The 20,240-nt window shown below is 37.1% G+C and overlaps 1 protein-coding gene across 2 annotated transcripts in view; it reads left to right on the top strand.

The window, feature by feature from the left end:
• LOC149743504 (uncharacterized) overlaps positions 1–20,240 on the top strand; it is a 31,197-nt gene that overhangs the window by 3,024 nt on the left and 7,933 nt on the right. The window contains exons 7-38 of one of the 2 annotated variants that reach the window (XM_089885121.1): positions 246–383; positions 659–767; positions 861–1,122; positions 1,468–1,678; positions 2,025–2,196; positions 2,496–2,674; positions 3,164–3,290; positions 3,633–3,735; positions 4,161–4,389; positions 5,056–5,268; positions 5,571–5,708; positions 6,105–6,319; positions 6,592–6,774; positions 7,160–7,274; positions 7,830–7,970; positions 8,258–8,557; positions 9,143–9,271; positions 9,459–10,925; positions 11,135–11,241; positions 11,380–13,020; positions 13,258–14,844; positions 15,030–15,290; positions 15,526–15,838; positions 16,177–16,347; positions 16,729–16,840; positions 17,091–17,256; positions 17,475–17,594; positions 17,932–18,139; positions 18,404–18,529; positions 18,915–19,017; positions 19,319–19,445; positions 19,920–20,030. In XM_089885121.1, coding sequence (XP_089741247.1) covers positions 246–383; positions 659–767; positions 861–1,122; positions 1,468–1,678; positions 2,025–2,196; positions 2,496–2,674; positions 3,164–3,290; positions 3,633–3,735; positions 4,161–4,389; positions 5,056–5,268; positions 5,571–5,708; positions 6,105–6,319; positions 6,592–6,774; positions 7,160–7,274; positions 7,830–7,970; positions 8,258–8,557; positions 9,143–9,271; positions 9,459–10,925; positions 11,135–11,241; positions 11,380–13,020; positions 13,258–14,844; positions 15,030–15,290; positions 15,526–15,838; positions 16,177–16,347; positions 16,729–16,840; positions 17,091–17,256; positions 17,475–17,594; positions 17,932–18,139; positions 18,404–18,529; positions 18,915–19,017; positions 19,319–19,445; positions 19,920–20,030 — 9,584 coding nt within the window. The remainder of the gene's footprint in view (positions 1–245; positions 384–658; positions 768–860; positions 1,123–1,467; positions 1,679–2,024; positions 2,197–2,495; positions 2,675–3,163; positions 3,291–3,632; positions 3,736–4,160; positions 4,390–5,055; positions 5,269–5,570; positions 5,709–6,104; positions 6,320–6,591; positions 6,775–7,159; positions 7,275–7,829; positions 7,971–8,257; positions 8,558–9,142; positions 9,272–9,458; positions 10,926–11,134; positions 11,242–11,379; positions 13,021–13,257; positions 14,845–15,029; positions 15,291–15,525; positions 15,839–16,176; positions 16,348–16,728; positions 16,841–17,090; positions 17,257–17,474; positions 17,595–17,931; positions 18,140–18,403; positions 18,530–18,914; positions 19,018–19,318; positions 19,446–19,919; positions 20,031–20,240) is intronic. The other variant, XM_089885130.1, reaches the window with a different exon arrangement.

A 20,240-nucleotide genomic window follows, 5' to 3' on the forward strand; every position in this document is an offset into this window, starting at 1 on the left:
GGTGTAACTCGACCATATTTACTATATGAGCATAGATCCAAGTTAAAACCACATTCAGGGTATAAACACTTAAACTATCTTCAAGGCCAACTGTAACACGTGATAAGGCCCTGGCATTTGAGGCATTCCCCTCTGGGTAACTCATACATGTAAAATAACTTAAATCTAAATACCAAAAAAGTTTTAAATTTCTGGAAATGTTTAAATCATTTAAAATTCTAAAACACTTCTTTTATGACTTTCAGTCAATGGAAAAATCCCAAGCCTTTTTCAACCGTGGCAGTCAGTCATGTGATTACACACTTGAACGAGGTCGCCATGTCACTGAAGCAAGATGTATCGAAACTCACCCAAAACTATTGGATGCTGACTGTTTCCTCCAAGTAAGTAACATAAAGGATATAATGCTTAATCCTCTAGCTCACAATATTATCTTGACTAGGAGTGATTAACCATGGTTGGCAGTCTCATGCCACAGTCAAGCAGCTAAAGCTATTGCAGTGTGTAGATAAGCAAACATGACTTTTGGTTAGTTTGGACATTTATGTTCTAATGGGTGGTAACTTGAGTGACTTATTTATGATTGCCACTCCCATGTCTGTAGTTAGATCTGAAATAGCACATGAATATAAGCATTTTTGTTTTTCACATCAAACAGCCAATGTACAGACATCTGTTCTCTGCCGAAAACAAACCAGTAAGGATCAAACTGAACGTTAAGCAGACATCTGATGGCAGAATGAGCTCCAGTGATCGAGTCACTTTATGTAAGTCAAAACCAGATTTTCAACTTGTGTGTATTTTACTTTAATGTTTTCTTTCTATTCTATTTTCCAAATATCACCCGAACTCTATTGCAGCTCGTAAGTTCAAGAAGTTGTACCGTGAAGATTGGTTGGTATATGAAGAACAATGGGACGAGACAATGAAGGGAGTCCTGATGAGCTTTGACCCCGCCGCGACCTTTCGTGATGTCATCATGTTGCCTAGCAACCGATCTACAGGTGCAATACTCACACAACTAACTAGATCTGTGGCTATGATGTCACAAGAGGAGATGACATCATTATGGAGCAATATCCGAGCCTCGTGCACGAATGATGAGTTGGTTACTAAGGCAACGTAAGTAGGGTGTTATAGTTTGGGGTAATGTTATGTTTTTGATGATGTCATATCATTTATGATGTCTTATTCATGATGTCATAATATTGGTGATGTCATATTATTGGTGATGTCATATTATTGGGGATGTCGTATTATTGGTGATGTCATATTATTGGTGATGTCATATTATTGGTGATGTCATGTTTCCTACCGCATTACATATGATAGAGAACATTAGCTACAATAAATTTATCTTTTATACCAGAAGGGTATTTTAAAATATTTGTTTATGTAAAGTTTGTTGCTTGTAATATGTTTCTGTCACTATACCATGTTGCTTATAATATGATCTTGTTACAACAGAGATATCTGGGTTCGAATTCTTACAGAGTGCTCCACTGCCAACTGGTGTTTGCAGGAAGATTGCGACCCAAACCCCGCTTGCCAAGATAGTTTGGCTCAGATAATATCACCCAGGGAAATTCGCTCATGGACCCCTTCATTTGAGCGAGGAGTGATGAATGCCTTGACTTACATCCCAAACCCCAATGTTACAATCCTAACTACTGCACTGGTAAGCTGTGTGTATAGATATTGAACAAATGTAGAGGGGTAATTTATTTTAATGTGGCTGAGCAACAACAGTCGTATATTACAAGTGTTGTGATTCATACACCTTTTGCCCGCTTACGAGTTACGATGTATGTAATTTGTAGGAGACCACTGGTTTGGAACAATTACCAGTAAGTCTCTTGCTGTAACCTTACACACCCACAATGGTATCAGTGTCGAGCTTCATATCTGGTTTCCTCCAGTTACAGGGCAATCACTCTTGGCTTGATTAAGTATTTGTAAAAAATTTGAAAAAAGATAAAACTAAATTAACAAGATTTAAAAAAATTATAATTTCCAAATTTTAGAACATCTGCCGAGTTAAAGCAACCCCAGCAACAGTTCTTACTTTGGGAAAAGTGTTGGCTCGTCATGTGGAGATTTCTGAACAACAAGATCAAGAAAGAATTATCCAGGAAACGGTTGCTTACCTCCGAACACATATTGCCAACCGATGCAGCATTCAAAGTGGTGAAGCAGGTGAGAGTTTTGTGTTTCACATATACTTTATCGCTTGCGTGTTACGGTCGCAAATAAAAAAGGATTTTCTGTTTTAAAAAAGGATTTTCTGTTTTTTATTTGCTTTTTGAATAGTGTTTTTTTGTGTTTTTTACTGTTATAAAAAGTATTTTTGTTTTTTACTTGTGATTTCACATTGAGCGCATGCTTATATCACTTATTTATGTTTAAAACTTAGTTTGACACTGTTGTTATTGTTTTACTCATCTAAGTGATAAATTGACAATCGCATTATCATTTTAACTTCGTTTATATTTCAGCTGCAATCAAGGAACCAATGATGATTGCTGCAATGAAGGCATTAGCTGCTGCACCAGAAGCAGCTATGGTTGGGGTCAACGACCTTTTGGATTGCGCTCGTAACCCCAGGTCATCCAGGGAGGTCGCTCTTGCTGGCATGCAAGCATTGAAAGACATGCCATATGCTGATCAACCACAGGTAAAAGAAATTAACTGAATACCTAAAAGATAGGTACTCAAATCTATATAAGTATCGGTTGAAGCATGCTGTTACCTGGAATCCAAGCCAGGGTTTGCCCATTGCCCTGTAACCACGTCACCGTGGGCGCTACAATCATTTGTTCACTAATCTAAAGCAATTCCCAGTAATTCTCTTGCCGAAGGATGTGTACACCTATTATGTTATTACTATCAAGCTTCAAAATATTGACCATGTAATCCTATAAGCTCTATATTAATATTTTTTAATACGACATTTATTTAATATAAATCCGAGTGCTAGTTTTGTCATTGTTACTAATAAGCATGGGGTATTTGGAAAAAAGTATCAAATAAGTAGACACTAAATTTAAAATTTTTTTAAGCTCTTTGATAAGAAAGCACTTAATAACCAGACATTAAATTTAAAGTTATTTTTAAAATTAAAAAAAAGTAATGCATTAAAAAGCTGGACATTAAATTTTCACAGCTTCGAACAAACATCCTGAGAATATTGGTCGATAACTCGCGAATCATTGAAGTTAGAATTGCCGCATATCTTCTACTTGTGTTGCAACATCCAAGCCAAAACGAGGTCCAGGAAATAATGACAATAGGTTGGTTATATTGTCTGTTCTTGTAAGATGGGAAATTAAGGGGCTGTTGCATGAGTGGGCCACCGTGTTTCTTTTATTGTGGCTTCATGCTCTGTTTCGTGTTACATCATGGGTGTCTTCCTATGCAACATGAGCGACTTATTGCATATCATACATGGTAGCTTCATATGCCTTGTGATTACTGTTAGATTTACGTTACAGCACAAACTAATAAACTTCCTATTTATATTTTTACAAGACTCAGAAATACCACCCTTTACATAAAATGTTGCACGGCCAAACTTACTTCAATATGACTTGAACCTACAACCCATAGTTTTAAAACTCTTTAAATATTCACAGTCACATCACCAACTGAAGAAAGAGCTTTGAAATTTTACATCGAAAAGCATTTGGTGTCTGCTGTAAAAATGCAAGAAACTTCAATGTCTATCTTGCCATATGAGTGAGTTGATATCATGGGGTTTTTATTAATCATATTTGCTGACTATGTTGTTGTGACTGTTTTGTCTAACCTTCTATCTGTTTATTTAAGAAATTTTGAATAACTTATTTTTTAAAACTAAATAATTTTATTTTTTAAAATAAAAATTTGAATAATTTTATTTTAAATATTCTTTAAATCATAATCTCTCCTTTTGACCTTTTTCCCTAAAAAAAGCATTAAATTTGTTCCCCTTTTTTAGTTTCTTTAAATTACTAGATCTTCTCTATTTTATTCAAGAAATGAGTAACATTTATGTAGTTTGTTCACTTTTTGCCTATTTCATCTTAACAGACTTTAGCAAAATGTCACTATAAAGTATCACTATGTTTATTTTAATTTCAGTAATTTTTTTACTGTTTCTCAATGTCCATCTTTGTTTATAGATCCGTTGAAACAATTCTTCGAGTTGCGAGAAGTCGACAATTCATTGAAGGAACAGAAGCAATTCGCGCAGCAGCCAACTCCAATGTTCATGAGAAGAAATACAGCCAGAAGAAAGCAATCTACATCCCATACATGTACCAGGAAGTCAACTTCACCCTCCAAACACAACTTATGTTTGCTGACAACCAATTCATCCCAGTTTTCGCGAATGCAACTATCCTTGCTGAGGTAAGGGGAAATAAGTGAAATAATTTTATTTTATTGTATGGTAAAGTGGGGAAAGTTGGGACACCTTTTGCTTTATTTTCTCATCCCAATTGATAGTAAACAAAGAACTTTCAAAGAATTACAAAACCGTATCCTCACGACTTCAATGAACTGTTGTTAATTGTTTAAAACATGACCAGTATGTTTGAATATCATGTGCTAAAGGTGTCCTATGTTCCCCCACAGTACTCTATATCCATTTCTAAATGGGTAAGTCAACACTCCTCTTAGTCCCTAAAACTAATACCTCATGATATTTTGGTTGTATCAATCTTAAAGAGATTTGTAAAATATGTTAGCCAGGCTTTCATGTTACAAGTTTTTTACACCAGAGCCTTTGGAACTATAAGTTAATTCAGATAACAAAGTAATTCGTTTTTGCAATCTGAGTTTAAAGAGTTTTGTTAAAAATATTTAACTAAAAATGAGCCTCACACAGATAGTTTTAATTTATATACACAAATAAAACATCTTTACTTTTAACAATTCCAAACATGATTTACTTTTCCACATTGAAAACATTATTTACTTTAATTAATTAAATATTCATGAGGTATTACCAATTCCAACATACTCCTACATGTAACATTGTATATTATATCCTATAATAAAACCCCATTGTTTCAGGTTGCTGGTAACAACATCACTGTGATTCAAGCAACCCTTGATCTTGAAAAGATAATGTCCATTGTTAAGCCATTGTTTGGTGACAATGGATTGCTACCTGACCAATCACTGAGCGCTCTTCTTCAAATCCCAATCATGCAACTCGTAACCCGTAACAACCTGGATGTTATTCCAGAATCAGAACAATCAGAATTGTGGAAAATACAAGACAAGGTGACTCTATTTCTGAACAATTATGTGCTTTTTAGCTTTTTTTACTGTGACCCAAGCATGAAGTGTAAATAATTGAAAAGCTTTGATGCTAATTTATAAAACTACACGCAAGTAACTTTTACAATAACAGTTAAAAGAATTTGTCAAATGTTTCTGAACTTGGGTTTGCATAGAACATATGTATATTATAAGGGGACAAAGATATACATTTAAAATAGATGATATTAGATTTATATATAGCCAGTTGGAAAATTACATTAAAAGTTAGTGACTTAAATATAAACTAACACTTTACCATACAGGCATGGATGGCATACAATATCCTGGCTTTCCAAAACAAACCACCAGTAGATATTACAATCCTGGGGATTCCCATCAAGGTAGAATCCCTGTTGCGAATTCCAAACATTAAAAATCTCAACATCTTAAATTTGTGGAAGGTGAGTTTTTTAGTTTAGAATTAACAAAAACTTTTAAAAATGTGTGTGCAGTGAAGCTTAGACATTTGTATAGCATGTCTAATATAAAGAGTTTAGTTAATCATGATATAATGCAATCAAAGTTATGCTTTTGATAATACATATATATTAAACAAGATAACCTAAAATGTGGTATAATGGTGGACTTAAGGCAGACACGCTTACCATTGTGCCATGGCACAGAACATATTATATAAATTAGGTTAAAAATAAAACTAAATAATAAAACTCTTTATTTTATTCAATTTTATTTTAATTGAATGAAGTGTATGAAACAAAACACCTGTGTTATAACGACTTTCATCTCCGGCACACAAAAAGAAATTAAGTTACATTTATTCATTCATCCATAAACAGTTAATTGACACCCTTGAGCAAGGATTGGTCTACAAAGGTGTGACATTCCAAAGAGCAATGGAAGGTACAATGGCCCACCCCACCTCCATTGGTGCACCTCATATTATGGTGTATGACATGTCAACTTATTATGATCTTGATGTGAATATTGTTGTTGAGGCAAAGAAACTTCTTCTCACTGGAGCTGGAAGGGTTAACCTTAAGTTCAAACCAAAGTGAGTATTTTGGTTGATGTGGTTTTGATTTAAAAAAGATAGCATGACTACTGCTTGAAATAAATCAATGTCTGACATTCGTTATAACACAGATGTGCTGTTTTTATATACTTTTGTGCCTACTTCCGAGTTACCATTTATGTATATTTATGTATCCGAGTTACCATTTATGTATCAGTGGGCAAATAATTTTCTTTGTGACTGACAATTTGGAAAAGCTGTGACAATTTGAATGAATCAGTTCAGTATTATTAACTATTTTATTCTTTCAGCATCCGAGTTTCCACATCTTCTCACAATCGTGTTCAACTTCCATTCGCTGAATTCTCAGGATCTGGTTACCAATACTCAATAAGTCATAACAGCAGTATCGATGGTTCCATTGTGGCAACACCAAGCTCAATTGTCGCACATTTTGAACCCCTTCCACCCTCCATGCAACTACTCAGATTCAAGTGAGTAAAAGTTAATATACCCTAGTTTTATTATGGTTCAGTCACTTCAGTGGTTAGGTGCTAGCATTATAAACTCATCAATGACTTATGAAAAAAATTTTGGCACAGTAAATATTAAATGTAATGCAAACATAACAGTCTTTTTATAAGCAGCAGTTGTTTCAATTTTTAAAATTTTTGGTAAAAAGGAGTAAATATTTTATAGTTTTGGTGCCTGGTACTGATACCACTGACAACAAACCACGAACATTGCTCAAACCCAGTGGCCACTTATAGGTTGTCTAAATTTGCCAGCCTTAAAATAGTCACTCGTATAATTTACGAGTTGAACCATGATTTGTATAACTGACTTATAAGTTGTCATTTTTTCTCTTTTTTTAAACAGAGCTGATCAGTTGGACGTTCGTTCTGGTCAACTGGTTATAGTCACGCCCCAGCAATCATGCTCGAAGCAATGCATTGTGGGTAACTGTGAAGGTGGTTCCAGCATTTACTACAAAGTATGTTCTATGATTAGTTGTATAGTAGAGTGGGGGGGGAGGGAGCACCATTTCATTATATTTTCTCGTCCAATTTGGTAGTAAACAAAGAACATTCAAGGAATTATAAAACTGTCTCACGATTTCCATAGACCATTGGTAATTGTTTAAAACAAGATCAGGATATTTGGTAATTATGTGCTAAAGGTGTCTCACATCCCCCTACCCTACTATAACACCAGAATGTTTATTATTGGTTGCTTAATTTCTATTTAGAATACAAATGAAGTTGCACTTAAATCCCAGAGTAAAATACTCATTTAACATACTTAACCTTGTGCGCACGTTGAATAGATAGAAATTGTGTTTACTACTATTCTGTTACCTTTAGTAATATATTGGTAATAATTATATATATATATATATATATATATATATATCAGCATAATTTCCAGGTCGACCTATTCCAATATATTTTTCTCTCAAAAGGTTAAACATTTTTAGAGCTATCGATCCAATGTTGTAGATACAGTCCACACGAATATATAGAACTCAACTACTGTTATTTATTCACAGACTTGTGATGCTCCTGCCACTGATATTGGGTTGTATGTTCAAAGTAATGCAGTTTCCCACTACCAAGTAGCTACCTCTTGGGGTGCCATGCAAACCATGGTTGATGGGCAGAATGTACCAAGCCGTGGAATTAACATTGAGGTGAGAACACTGGTTGGCTGGTTGTGTTGTTTGAAACTAAGCATCACACTATGTGTGTCTGGTATATAAGAAGACATCCTGGTTATAACACTACAGTGAGCATGAACTGTATTAACACATGATGTGAATTTAGTGTAAAAATAATCGCACACAAAGTTACTTATATGGTTACTTTACTCATAAGCACATACAAATTGTATAAAACAAAACACCCATGTTGTGAAAAATGTCATGCCCACCATGCAAAGGTAAGTAAGTTACATTCATGCTTTTCTTATTTTACACAGATTGCCAGCCAGGATTCACACCAACAAGCATTGAACAGCATTGCTAAAATCACAACATCTTACATTCCATCCGTGAATGAAATCCGCTGTGAAGTAGGGGTGAATGGTGGTTCCCCCTGGATGGTTAGGGGTAACGGTTTCATCTACCGAACCCCTGAGGTGGCATCACAAACCATTGAAGGATTGCTAGCAAGCATGAACATTACAAACCCGTCAGGGCAGCAGATTGCAACTAACGTGCTTAACATCAGAAAAACTGAGGAACAGACAAATGAATTCTTCAGCTTTTTCTTCCACAATGTAAGTTGCTCTTATATTCATTTACACAGTTTTCGAGGCCAGTTTTAATAGAAACATGACAACCCTGATATATGATATGATTTTCATCTCAAACGTTCTGGTTTCCAAACTTAATGCCTAAAGTTTGGCTAATACTGGAAAAATTTGCCATACACAGTAACCAAAGTTTAACTCTGTAAAGTTTACAGTAACCTAAATGAAACTTTAGTTTTATTCTGATTTAATATATGTTTGTGCCCTCTTATACTTATCCTTAGTTATAGTCTGATCGACACTTAGTAATACTCTGATTTAATATATAGTTAGGTGGGGAAAGACTTTAAGTACATAATATTATCCTGGTTGTGTTTCAAACATTTAAAAACCGCCTATGGGAGTTATAAGGATACGGTTTTATGATTTTTTAAATGTTCTTTGTTTACTACCAAATGGGATGAAAAAATAGAATGAAAAGGTGTCCTTTCTGCCCCCACCCTACTATATATATGTGTGCCCCTAATACTATACATATGTAATTCCATAATCTAAGTTTACAGTAACATTGGTACTTTAAACTGTATTTAACAAATCTGACTTTCCACCCAGGAAGCCATTGATGCTTCACACAAATATAAAGTTCAATCTCAACTACAACTCCCACTTGCTGGTCAGATGACTGCATCTGGTATGATCAAGTTGAAACCGGATTATTCTGGTTACTTGGCTAATATTCAAGTGAGTTTTACATGTTTATTTATTACTTTACAAAATGTGTCTAAATAAACTATTTGTGTCTGCTGTATCAGAAGATACATATGTTATAACTTGACAGTGAACATGAGGTGTATAAATACATCAGGAATGTCTGGTGTGTAAGAAACTCAGCAGTGAGCATCAAGTTTACAATAATTTATAATTCCAGGTGAACCAAGGACAAAATCAACTATGTTCCATCAATGCCAGTGGTAGTGAGGTCACAATAAACAGCAAAGCTGGTTATTTGACATCAATCAATGTAAACGACATCACATCTCAAGCAATCCCATATTCTGGCCTTCACTTAATGCTAAGGACAACCAACAGCAGCATGCAGCTCCTTCAGCATGAGCTACACATGGAAGCTACAAGAAGAAACAACCGGGAACCTGTGTACTTGAACACAAGGCTTGATCTGAACACTCAAGGACCAAACCAGCCATCACCATTTACATGGAGGGCCACCACGACCATCAACTCTGCACAGATTCAATGGGACATGAGCTCACAAAACATCAGCCATGTAAACATCACGCAGAGACTTCTTATCCCAAAGATACCAATTCCTAGGTCTATGATGTCTCACCAAGGTCAAGATGACATCAGAGTGAGTGAGTATGACATCACATTTAAGCCATATGTTTACCAAGCAAAGGCAATTGTCAACAAACAAGCAGCGGGCAATACAATTGCCTCTCTCACATTCAACAACTATTATGCTGACAGAAGCATCATGGGTGTTTCACTCCATGCACGAAAACCTGAATATGAAGTCACATTCCAACACCAACCAAATGAATGCTACAGATGCCACTCAATCACTGTTAACTTACCACTGATTCAACTATCGGAACACATCAAGTCAGCTGGAAATTACCATCAATACTCAGCCTTGGTTGACATGCACCACTCCCTACTTGACTTGGTAAGGATACCACGCAGTGTCTCCCATAAGATCAATTATTACTTGAAGAAGAACGACAGACTGAAGGTGGGATACCACTGTGGTTACAACTTCCAGGACAATAACTTTGATGGCCAAGTTGGTTACACCTTAGCCGATAATGCATTTGATGCAATCACTTCAATTCAAGTTCAAGATGATTGGAAATTCCGGGCAATACTCAACACTACATGCGACAACTGTGTACCAATACTGCCAGCCACCTTTAAATACAACCTGGGTCTTTCACACACCCCAACTGCTGAGCTCACAGAAGTACCAGCATCAACGAAAAACAATTTATTCCAAATTGATTCATCGTTTATCCACAAAAGTGGGCTGGTATACAACATGTCTGCAGGTTTTGCAACTGCATTTATTGGAAACACTTTGTTCAAAGTGGACACCAATGTAAATGCAATGTACTCCGCAAACCGAGGTGTCTTCTTGTACTACTACTTCCCCAAGTCTGTATACAAATACTCTTTATCTGGATCAGCAGTTCTTCGTGACCAAGAAAACTACGCCAGCACTGGCCAAGAATATACTGTTTCCATGAAAGGAGGCATCTATCCTGACTCACCACAATGGGTTGGTATTTTGAGGACTGGGCGTATAGGTTCATATGCTGCTGCCCCTGAGTTCTGTGCTAGCGGCACCTGCAGACTAAACTCTATTGAATTAGTTCAGGTAAGCTTCCCTTTTTTCTACTATATATGGGTGAGGTTCTACAGCAAGCAACACTGAGTTGGCCCATTTTGCCCAACTAGGTCAATCTCCTATTTCTTCTCGTTTTTAACTTGACACCCTCTTAATCATTTGTCTAATTATAATTAACCTGCACATACCTATGTGTTTGTTAATAAAAGCTGTTTTTTAATTTAACACTTTCTTTACAGACCACCCAATGCTCCAACTACACCCAGTATTACTCAGCTAAAGGTGGAGTCAACAACTTTGCTGCAACCAATTGCACAACACTCAGTGGCAAACTTATAAGCACAAGGTTCGTAAATGTATTTTTAATAGTAAGCAAGTTTAAGGAATGTTAATTTGTCATTTTCACATATGTTTTTTGTTTTTATTATTCACTACGGTAACTGAACAGCCAAACAAAAGTTAACATTATTATTATTTCTATTAGGTCTGAATTCAACGCCTCTCTCCGCTTTGATGGCTCCAGAAACGCCAATGCTTGGCTTAACCACTTTGTATTAGTGCTTGGACAATCTACTCCCCAAAAAGACATGCAGTTGTACATTGAGCAACCTCAAGCATCAGCCTACCTTCCTGCTAAGTTCAGTTTCAATGCCACCTTAGGTGCAACACCTTCCATTGCGTTGGACACAGACATCGCAACTGTGGGTCTATCTTACAATGAAGGAATTCAAGCTCAGATTGAAACCCGACAGATTCCACTGCGATTGAACTGCCGAGCTGAGGTTAGAAGCCAACAAGGTATAAACATCAATATCCCAACATGCAGGGTTGCATACCCATCCATTGAACCACTTAACATTCGTGTGAGGTCAACTTTCAACTCACTATCATCCAATACAGTCCAAATGCAGGTACAAAAGAGCAGCAACAACATCCAAGTATTTAACATGAACCTCCAATCCCATGATGCAGCTTATGATTGGGTGATCGCATGCGGTGACCCAAGTGACCATTCCTCACCTTGCTATGCACGCTCACAACTGGAATCAACCGGTTTAAGGTGGATTTCTCGTATCAACATAAGGCAGTGGAACCATACAGCAACCATGCTCATCCCACTCGATATGGACATCAACAGATTAAACATCATCACCAGCAACAGCATGATGACTCCCATGTTCAATGAACCTCTGGTTATCTCTGCTGAATCAAAATTCCCATCCGGAGAAGGCCTTTGGATGGATGCCACTTGCAATTCAAGCTCTACCTTCTCTAACATTTTGAGGATCAGAAACGGAGGACTTAAATCAATGCTAATGGAAGGCAGATCAATCTACATCCTACCATTGGCTGCTTCATATAGTTGGTTCAACACAATCAAAAAAGAAAATGAAGACATTGAGGTTATATGCCAATGGAGGTTCCGAAATAGAACAGACATGCGAATGGTTATGTACCATGGTCCTAATGTACCAACTGCGACCCTACACCAACCAAATGCAGCTCCAAGCACCTATATACGTGGGTTCAATGTCAGTGTAACTAACTGCTACAACCCCTATGGTCTTGCATTGGTCAACCAGTATGCTGATAGAACTTCCAAGTTATTGAAATCCAGAGGGACGACCACTACTAACATCTGGCCTTTTGTTTCTCAAACTGGGGTTTCTAAACTCTTCTCTTCAATCTGGCCTTGTACTGCTTGTTTGGGTGAAATTGATGGTGAAATGGCTTATGACGCAACCAACCCAACCAACAAACAAGCAATGCTGCGCGTCTTGTTATCGAAAAGAAACCTCTTGAGCATGATGTACAACATGGGAACAAGGGCAACAGACCAAGCTGCTTTTATATCTGGCAACACTGAGATGATTTTCAACATGGACCAGACATGCCACCCACATATTCGTGTGGCCACCACAGTTGAAATGCTGTCCGGTCAACGATATTTCCTCAACTCCAGGATCTTGTCGGAGAATTTGGGCTACTTGTCTGCAGACATTAACGAAACATTCACATCCACGGTTGGTCAAATCATCCAAAACGAAGCAACCATAGAAACACAATCGCTCTCCATCAAGAACTTAGTAGCATGGAGAAATGACATCATCAGAGTCGTTTTGAGGTAAGCTGTTAAATAATATAAACTTTAAACCAGGGATTCTTAATCAGGAGGTTAACCAATACTTGTAACTTGCTCAAAGGTGGGAAAGTAAAAGTTCAAAACTGGCTTATGTTATAACCTATGTTTGTTTTCGTTGAAATAAAGTGTTTTCACAGTGTTAGAGGCTCTTAATTATTTCTCTTTCTTTCTTAATTTTTTAATAGAATGCTTAGTATAACATGATTTTCATTGTTTCAGGACCCCCAACACACCAACCCCAACTTTAGGAATGGACATCACAATCAGAGGACGCGAGATCGAGATCCAAGACTTGGTCATTCCAATTCCCAGCATGAATGTTAACCTGAAGAGAATGGACATCCAGATAGTTAGAGATGATCTTGGCCAATGGACAGGAATCAACATGCATGATCTTACGGTGATCATTACTCCTCTGGAGGCGGATCCTATCAGAGTTACTGGACATGCGGTGATGCAGATTGGAGGAGAATGGGACATCAACATCAGGGACACAACATCAAGGATCATCAAGATCATCCTCACTGCTCATCCGGGAGCAACATGGGAGATGCACACTGATGTATTGATGGACCTTCCCATGCTGAGGCACGAGATGCTTGGAAACTTCTTGCTTTCTGACACAAGATATGTTGATAACTTGAACTTATCTTTGGTTATGAGAAACCCAACTTCATCTAAGATGGTTCCTGTTATCCTTACCAACTACCAGGCTGTCTTCAACAAAGATACAACCGCTCAAATGTGGAGAGGAAGTTATAGCAGCTCCTTTATGATGTGGGGAGTTTGGATGAATAACAACCCCATGAGAACAAAGTTGGTCATCTCCCCAACCTCTGACAACACTGGCTCCACAATAATGATGAGGACATGGACAACAGATGATCAATACCTCAGCACACAACTTATGATCTCCAACCAATGCAGAGGTTACTGGAACGCAGTGAAGGGAATAAGAATGTGTATTCCTCGCAGTATTATCATGAGGAACGCAGCACGTACTCCAATGATTACAACTAACAATGTGATCGAATGCACACCTACACACTACGCAACTGACATGACAACAACACTCAACACATGGAACCTCATGACTACTACATGGACACCATTACTTGACATGGCAGCCAACATGAATGTTACAATTCCAACTCCCACAACTCTAACCACCGGCAACTGGAACATGACAGTTAACTTGAATCAACCCTGGCCTATGACAATGTCAACCAACACAACCGTTACCACAACAACAGATGGAAGAAACAGGATTGTGACATCATCATGGAGGATCGGGAGATGGCCGACAACGAAAATTGTGTTGTCTCCTCCAAGGACTACTTCCGGACCTCAAAGGATGACGATCACAGCTCTGGATATGGAAATCTTAGCTATGGATGTTGCTACATCCGGATGTGTTCGTCTTCCAATCATCACAGAGTATTGCCTCCCATCCACTATTGCTCTTACCAACATCAACACCAACATCCCATTGACGAGGATCATCCGCATCATCCCAGTCGTGGATGCTTTGCTTCCTTCCAATGCTCCGGAAATTGATCTTCAGTTGACAGGATCATCAACAACAATCAACATCAACAATGCCGGCAACTCGTGGACGGTTTCCACAAGTTCAACCATCAACTGCAACCAGTTAATCACCCCATTGAGAATGGAAACAAATACGATCTGGTCGCCAACAACTTTCACCAACACAGTAACAATGAACAAGTGGGTTGAAACGTGGACAATTACTTTTATTCCAAGCACAATGGCAATGACAATGGACCTCAGTATTACATCACCAATGTAAGTATTGGATAATTAAATTATATAGTTTTTTTAAACATTTTTTCTTTTTTAAATTAATAAATTTAGGTTTCAGTTGGATTTTAATATTTTAAGCTTCATGGCTGTGACCAAAAAGCCAAAATAATTTCATTAAGTGATTACTGGAAATATTTCCGAATTTTATTCCCATTTATATTTCACAGGTTGATCAACCACATTCGAGTTGACTCCCCTGGCATCCTAAGGCTGAACACTCTGGTACTTCGTGTGAAAACTCTCGGAGAACTCGGAAGAATTATTCCGATGGACATCGACTTGGAGTGGCAGAAGAACGCTCCTTCCTGGATGTTGGAAGTCCGATCTTTCTACTTTGATCTTGCATCCCTGATGAAGATGAATGTCTCCTTCATCCTTGACAACACAATGATGAGATCTTTTGTTCATTGGGATGTCAGGTCTGATCGGTGAGGGTACATTTTTTTAAATAGCATGCAATAGTGATGCTAAGGGCCAATTCCGATCTAATTCAAAACCCTGTTTGTTTTATTTACTGCACAACCCACATTTATTACAGTAAATTTGTAGAAAAATTTCACAAAATATTTTCTTTGGTAAACCAAGGTTAATTATGACATCAAAACAATCCCATCGAGTGGCCATATTGTACTGATATATTAAAATAGAAATCTTCTATCTCAGCTTCCCGATCTGGAAACAAATAGTTGAGGTTGATCTTCGATGGAGACAAGCTTCCAATGATTGGATTTGCTCTTCTGCTATCAGCAACCTCTTCATATGGACAAGGATTAACTCGAGCATCAGTAACTGGGCCATCACTCCAATCTCCGCAACCATTGGTCTTCCAGACAGTCCTAAAGGACTGGATGTTGCCCGAGATCCAAGGAGACAGAGTTGGACTTTAACTTGGAGTGATACATTGTTGTACAGATGTGAGGCAGTTCCATTAACGGCAAACTCAATAACCTACCAGATCAGATGTTACAAGGCACAGGTGAAATACGTTTTTTTATATTTCTGTGGCGAAATAGGTTTTTTAATGTGCAATAAGTATATACATTTTTATAAAAAGGAAAAAATTCCAAAAAATAAGTTACTTATGTGGTAACACGTATGCAGGTATGTGATGTATACAACAGATCACCCATGTTAGATCATGTTGTTGTCAATCATACGAGAACATTTAGGTTTTTAGTTAAAATCGTGCGAGGACATTTAGGTTTTTAGTTAAAATCGTGCGAGGACATTTAAGTTTATATTATAAATTTAAATCAATTATGCAGGTAAATTTAAGTTTTATTATGAATTTAATTGTTAAACCTATGTTATCAGCCACGCCAAGTAAAGGTACCGACCTTCACTACTGAAGTTGCAAACTGGCAGATGAACCTTGCCCCACTTACCAACCCATCTACTGCAGTGGTCACCATTATAACCCAAGTTATCAGGTTTAACTTTACACAATTAAAGGATGAAAGAGGAATTGAAGATTTACTGAGATCTGTAAGTTGACAATGTAGATGACGAAATCTACTGTGGCATACTGTAGTGTAGAATGTGGGTTTTGAAAATGGCTGTGGGTTTTCTTTGTCAATGCGACTGTATTTTGGCACATAATTTACATAAACTGTAAAAGTTGTTTATTTTATTCTGTTGGGTTTGCTGCACAAAAGTGATAGATGTATGTGTCTTTGGGAAAAACACTTATACATTGCTTTAACCCAGACCCCAATAATAAGTTGTAGGACCCTGAATGTCAGGTTACTTGGCCAACTCATGCTAAATCTCATGACAAGGCACGCTGTAGGGTGTAAAACTCCACTCTTATAGAATAGAAGTCGTTTAGTGGTTGCTACAACTTAATGTTCCTGTTATTTAAAACAGAGATGCCATGTCACAGACGAAGAATTGGCTGCTCGCGTTGCCAGATATGTTACAAGTGAAGCTAAAACAATGTTGGAAAGATGGAACATGGGATGGAAACAAACTTATGGTGGTAAGCACTGAAATATATACCTTTCATTGAGTTAAAGGCAAACTGTGGCCTACACACCAGGTCCCCTGGTATACACACCTGTATAGAGTATGCAGAACTAAAATTGGTAGCAGCACATACAAATTACTGTTAATAAGTAAAGTAAAAGAGCGTAGACCCAAATTTGCAAGTCTCCTGGTGTACCTCAATAAAAGACCTAAAAAGTTACAAACTGTATTGGATATAAAAGTTAATTTGAACATAATTACAGTGCCTACTATGGAATACATGTGGGAACCATCTAACTATGAAGTGATCATGGACAGTGCTGGTTTGTTGCAGCAAGTTTTTGGACAAGTGACAGGCAACATTATTAGAACTGGAGTTGTAACTGGTAACAACTGGATTGCATTGCAAGCAAATGTCACTTGTGCCAGGTAATACTTTATAACTAGACATTTGTTACTATCTCTGAACTAAAGGCTAGCATAGGTAATGCTCAGTATTGATACCATTAAAAACAAAAATAACCATCACCCACAAAGTTACATATGGGATGACTCGTAAGAGTGTACTGTCGCTGCACTGACAAGCAAAGATAAAGAAGTTTGATTTTATTTATTTTACATTCATTCAAATCACTTAATTTATCCAGATGTGCAATGCCAGTGGCGAACATGGAATTGAAACTCATGTTAGCCGACAACCCTCATATACTTGTCAACACTTCATTATCTACACCATTCATGGTCACTTACATGATCTGGAATGCAGGGTAAGATATTAGTGATGAAAAAATGAGAAACATTTGTTGTAGTGATGTCTTAGACATTCTTGTGTGTTGTGGGTTAATCTAATTCCACTTTTACATTTATTAAAATATAAAGTGTAAATTTTCTATCAAAACTTGTTACATATGGGTAAGCGGGCACAAGGTGTATGAAACGAAACCCCCGTATTTTGTTAATTTTCGATGCCACACAGGGAAAAATAAGGTACATACGTGGTAGCCTATTAACAGGCATGAGGTGTATAGAACATAGCACCCGTATTTTATTGACTGTTGTTGCAAGGATATATAAGTTCCATCATTCATCTGCAATCTTACACAGCATGCCAGTGAAGCCTCTCCACTTTGGTCTCCGTATGTTAAGCAATCCAACCACGAGCCCACAAGCAGAGATTGACTTCCACTTACCCGACACTGGCCCAGTAACCACCACCATCACTCTGCATGAGGTAAACGGGGAGGTTGTGCAATGTAATGGAAGATCCGACAATGCCTTGACCACCATGCATGAGACATGCAACAAAATGCAGGTAAGACTGGTCACTGCTATCATTGTGGGCGTATGTGCCCCTAGGCAAGTACATCTTAGGAAACCTGACAAAATGTAAAAATATATTTTTTTTTGTAAAAACCACCATGGGGAGAGAGAATGTATTTTTCCATACTAATCATCTTCATATAAATAAGCATCTGATCTGAGTAGGATGTGACGTCGACTATTAATAAAAAAATCATAAGAACTCAATCCGACTTATATGATTTCTATGATATAAGTTTAACACTGATTCATGCAGGGAGCAACAATTGGCCCTCAAGTGGCGAGTTTCGATCTTCCGCTAACATGGCCGCATTTAATCAAACGCACCGCCGATGTCATAATGTCAACTATGTCAACAAAACCAAAAGTTCGTATGACAGATGTAAGTGAATAATGCACTTTGTGGGTTAATAATAAACATATGTTTATTATTTCTTAATTTTTCCTGACTTTTATGGAAAGACTTGCTGGAAAGACAAATAGTGTGCCTGCAATGTTTATTGAATAATAAAAGTTACTGTCACACAAAGTTATTTAAGGGTGTCCGGCCTATAAGAATCAACAATAAATATATTTTTAAAGTTTTTATTATTTCTTAGTTAGATTAACATAAGTGCCAATAGCAGACCAACCTAAAATTTTCTGCCTTACAAAAATCAGAAACATTACATACTAATAAGGTGAATTTGTTTCACAGGATCGTGTAATAAACTATCTCTGCTTCCCCTGCTTTTATAGATGTTATTTAATATAATTGTTTTTTTCAGGGAATTTTGATCAAAAACTCTGATAAGGAACTTTCCAACATTGTTTCATCCGTCATCCATATCATTAAGTCATGGCAGGGAATTCACAACTATTATGTGCAAGGTAAGTTGGTGTTTAGGGTGTTTAAGTTAGCTATGAGATCAAACCTACTGTGGTTATGTCTGCTTATCCACACACTGTAATAGCTCCATCAGCTTGACTGTGGGCATGGGAGTGGCAACCATGAATAAGTCGTTCAAGTTTCAACCCACAGGGATATAAATGACCAAACCAACTAAGGTTTATGTATATTTATCCCCACACTGTAGTAGCTTCAGCTTGACTGTGGGCATGGGAGTGGAAACCATGGAAGTTACTATTATCTTTTTCCATCATTATAACATATATTATAATATGCACACAGATGGACTAAAAGAAATGATCATATCTATCTACGGAATGGCTAGCAGTATGAACCAACACAACTACTTGGCTTTGGTGGAAAACATAATGGAAAGAATCCAACAACAAGCTGGTGAACAAGGAATTAGGTTAGTTATGCTCTATTTTTTGGCCTTTCTGCGTGTTGGGGTAATGGGCCAAATCTGGCCTAAATCTCAGGTCCTTGACAAGGTAATGAATAATAATAATAATAAAATAATTATGCTTCAACCTAGTGATCACTAATGGGCTGTCCAAATCATCAACCACACATGAAAAAGTCCCTCAAAAAATTATCACCCACAAAGTAATATACTTGGTAACTCGTAAGCTGGCACGAGGTATATGAACTCCCGTGTTATAACAACTGTCGTTTTTCTTGTACATATTTGGAACGGATTGTTTACAAATTGCCACAATTTCCATTACTTGACAATAACTTACAAACTAGTTTAAGTATGATATGTGTAAAATGGTAAAATACATTTTTTTGCTACAAGCATATTCAGAGGGTACTAGTGTGCTGCCCTAATAGTTAAAGAATTCTTAACAAGATTGCCATATAAACTAAACTTTATTTACAGAGTCCCAGTTATGCACATTGAAAACCCAATATACACTGCTGATGTATACCTTGATATTGGAGATATAGAATCAAAAGCATTTGGAATAGTTCTTGATATTACATCACCAAGGTAAGATTATATGAGTGGTCTGTATACATTTGTAACAAACCATCATCCATATAGTTGTGTAGCTTGTAATCACAAATGTGTAGCTTGTAAGCAGGCACGACAAGTATTAAATAGATCACCCATGTTATAACAACTGTCATTCCCCACACATGGTGTATTCATACACTTCATGCTTACTGTCAAGTTATAACACGGGTGACTTCTTATACA

Source organism: Ciona robusta, chromosome 1, assembly GCF_009617815.1.
Source record: "Ciona robusta chromosome 1, ASM961781v2".
Classification (NCBI taxonomy): Eukaryota; Metazoa; Chordata; class Ascidiacea; order Phlebobranchia; family Cionidae; genus Ciona; species Ciona robusta.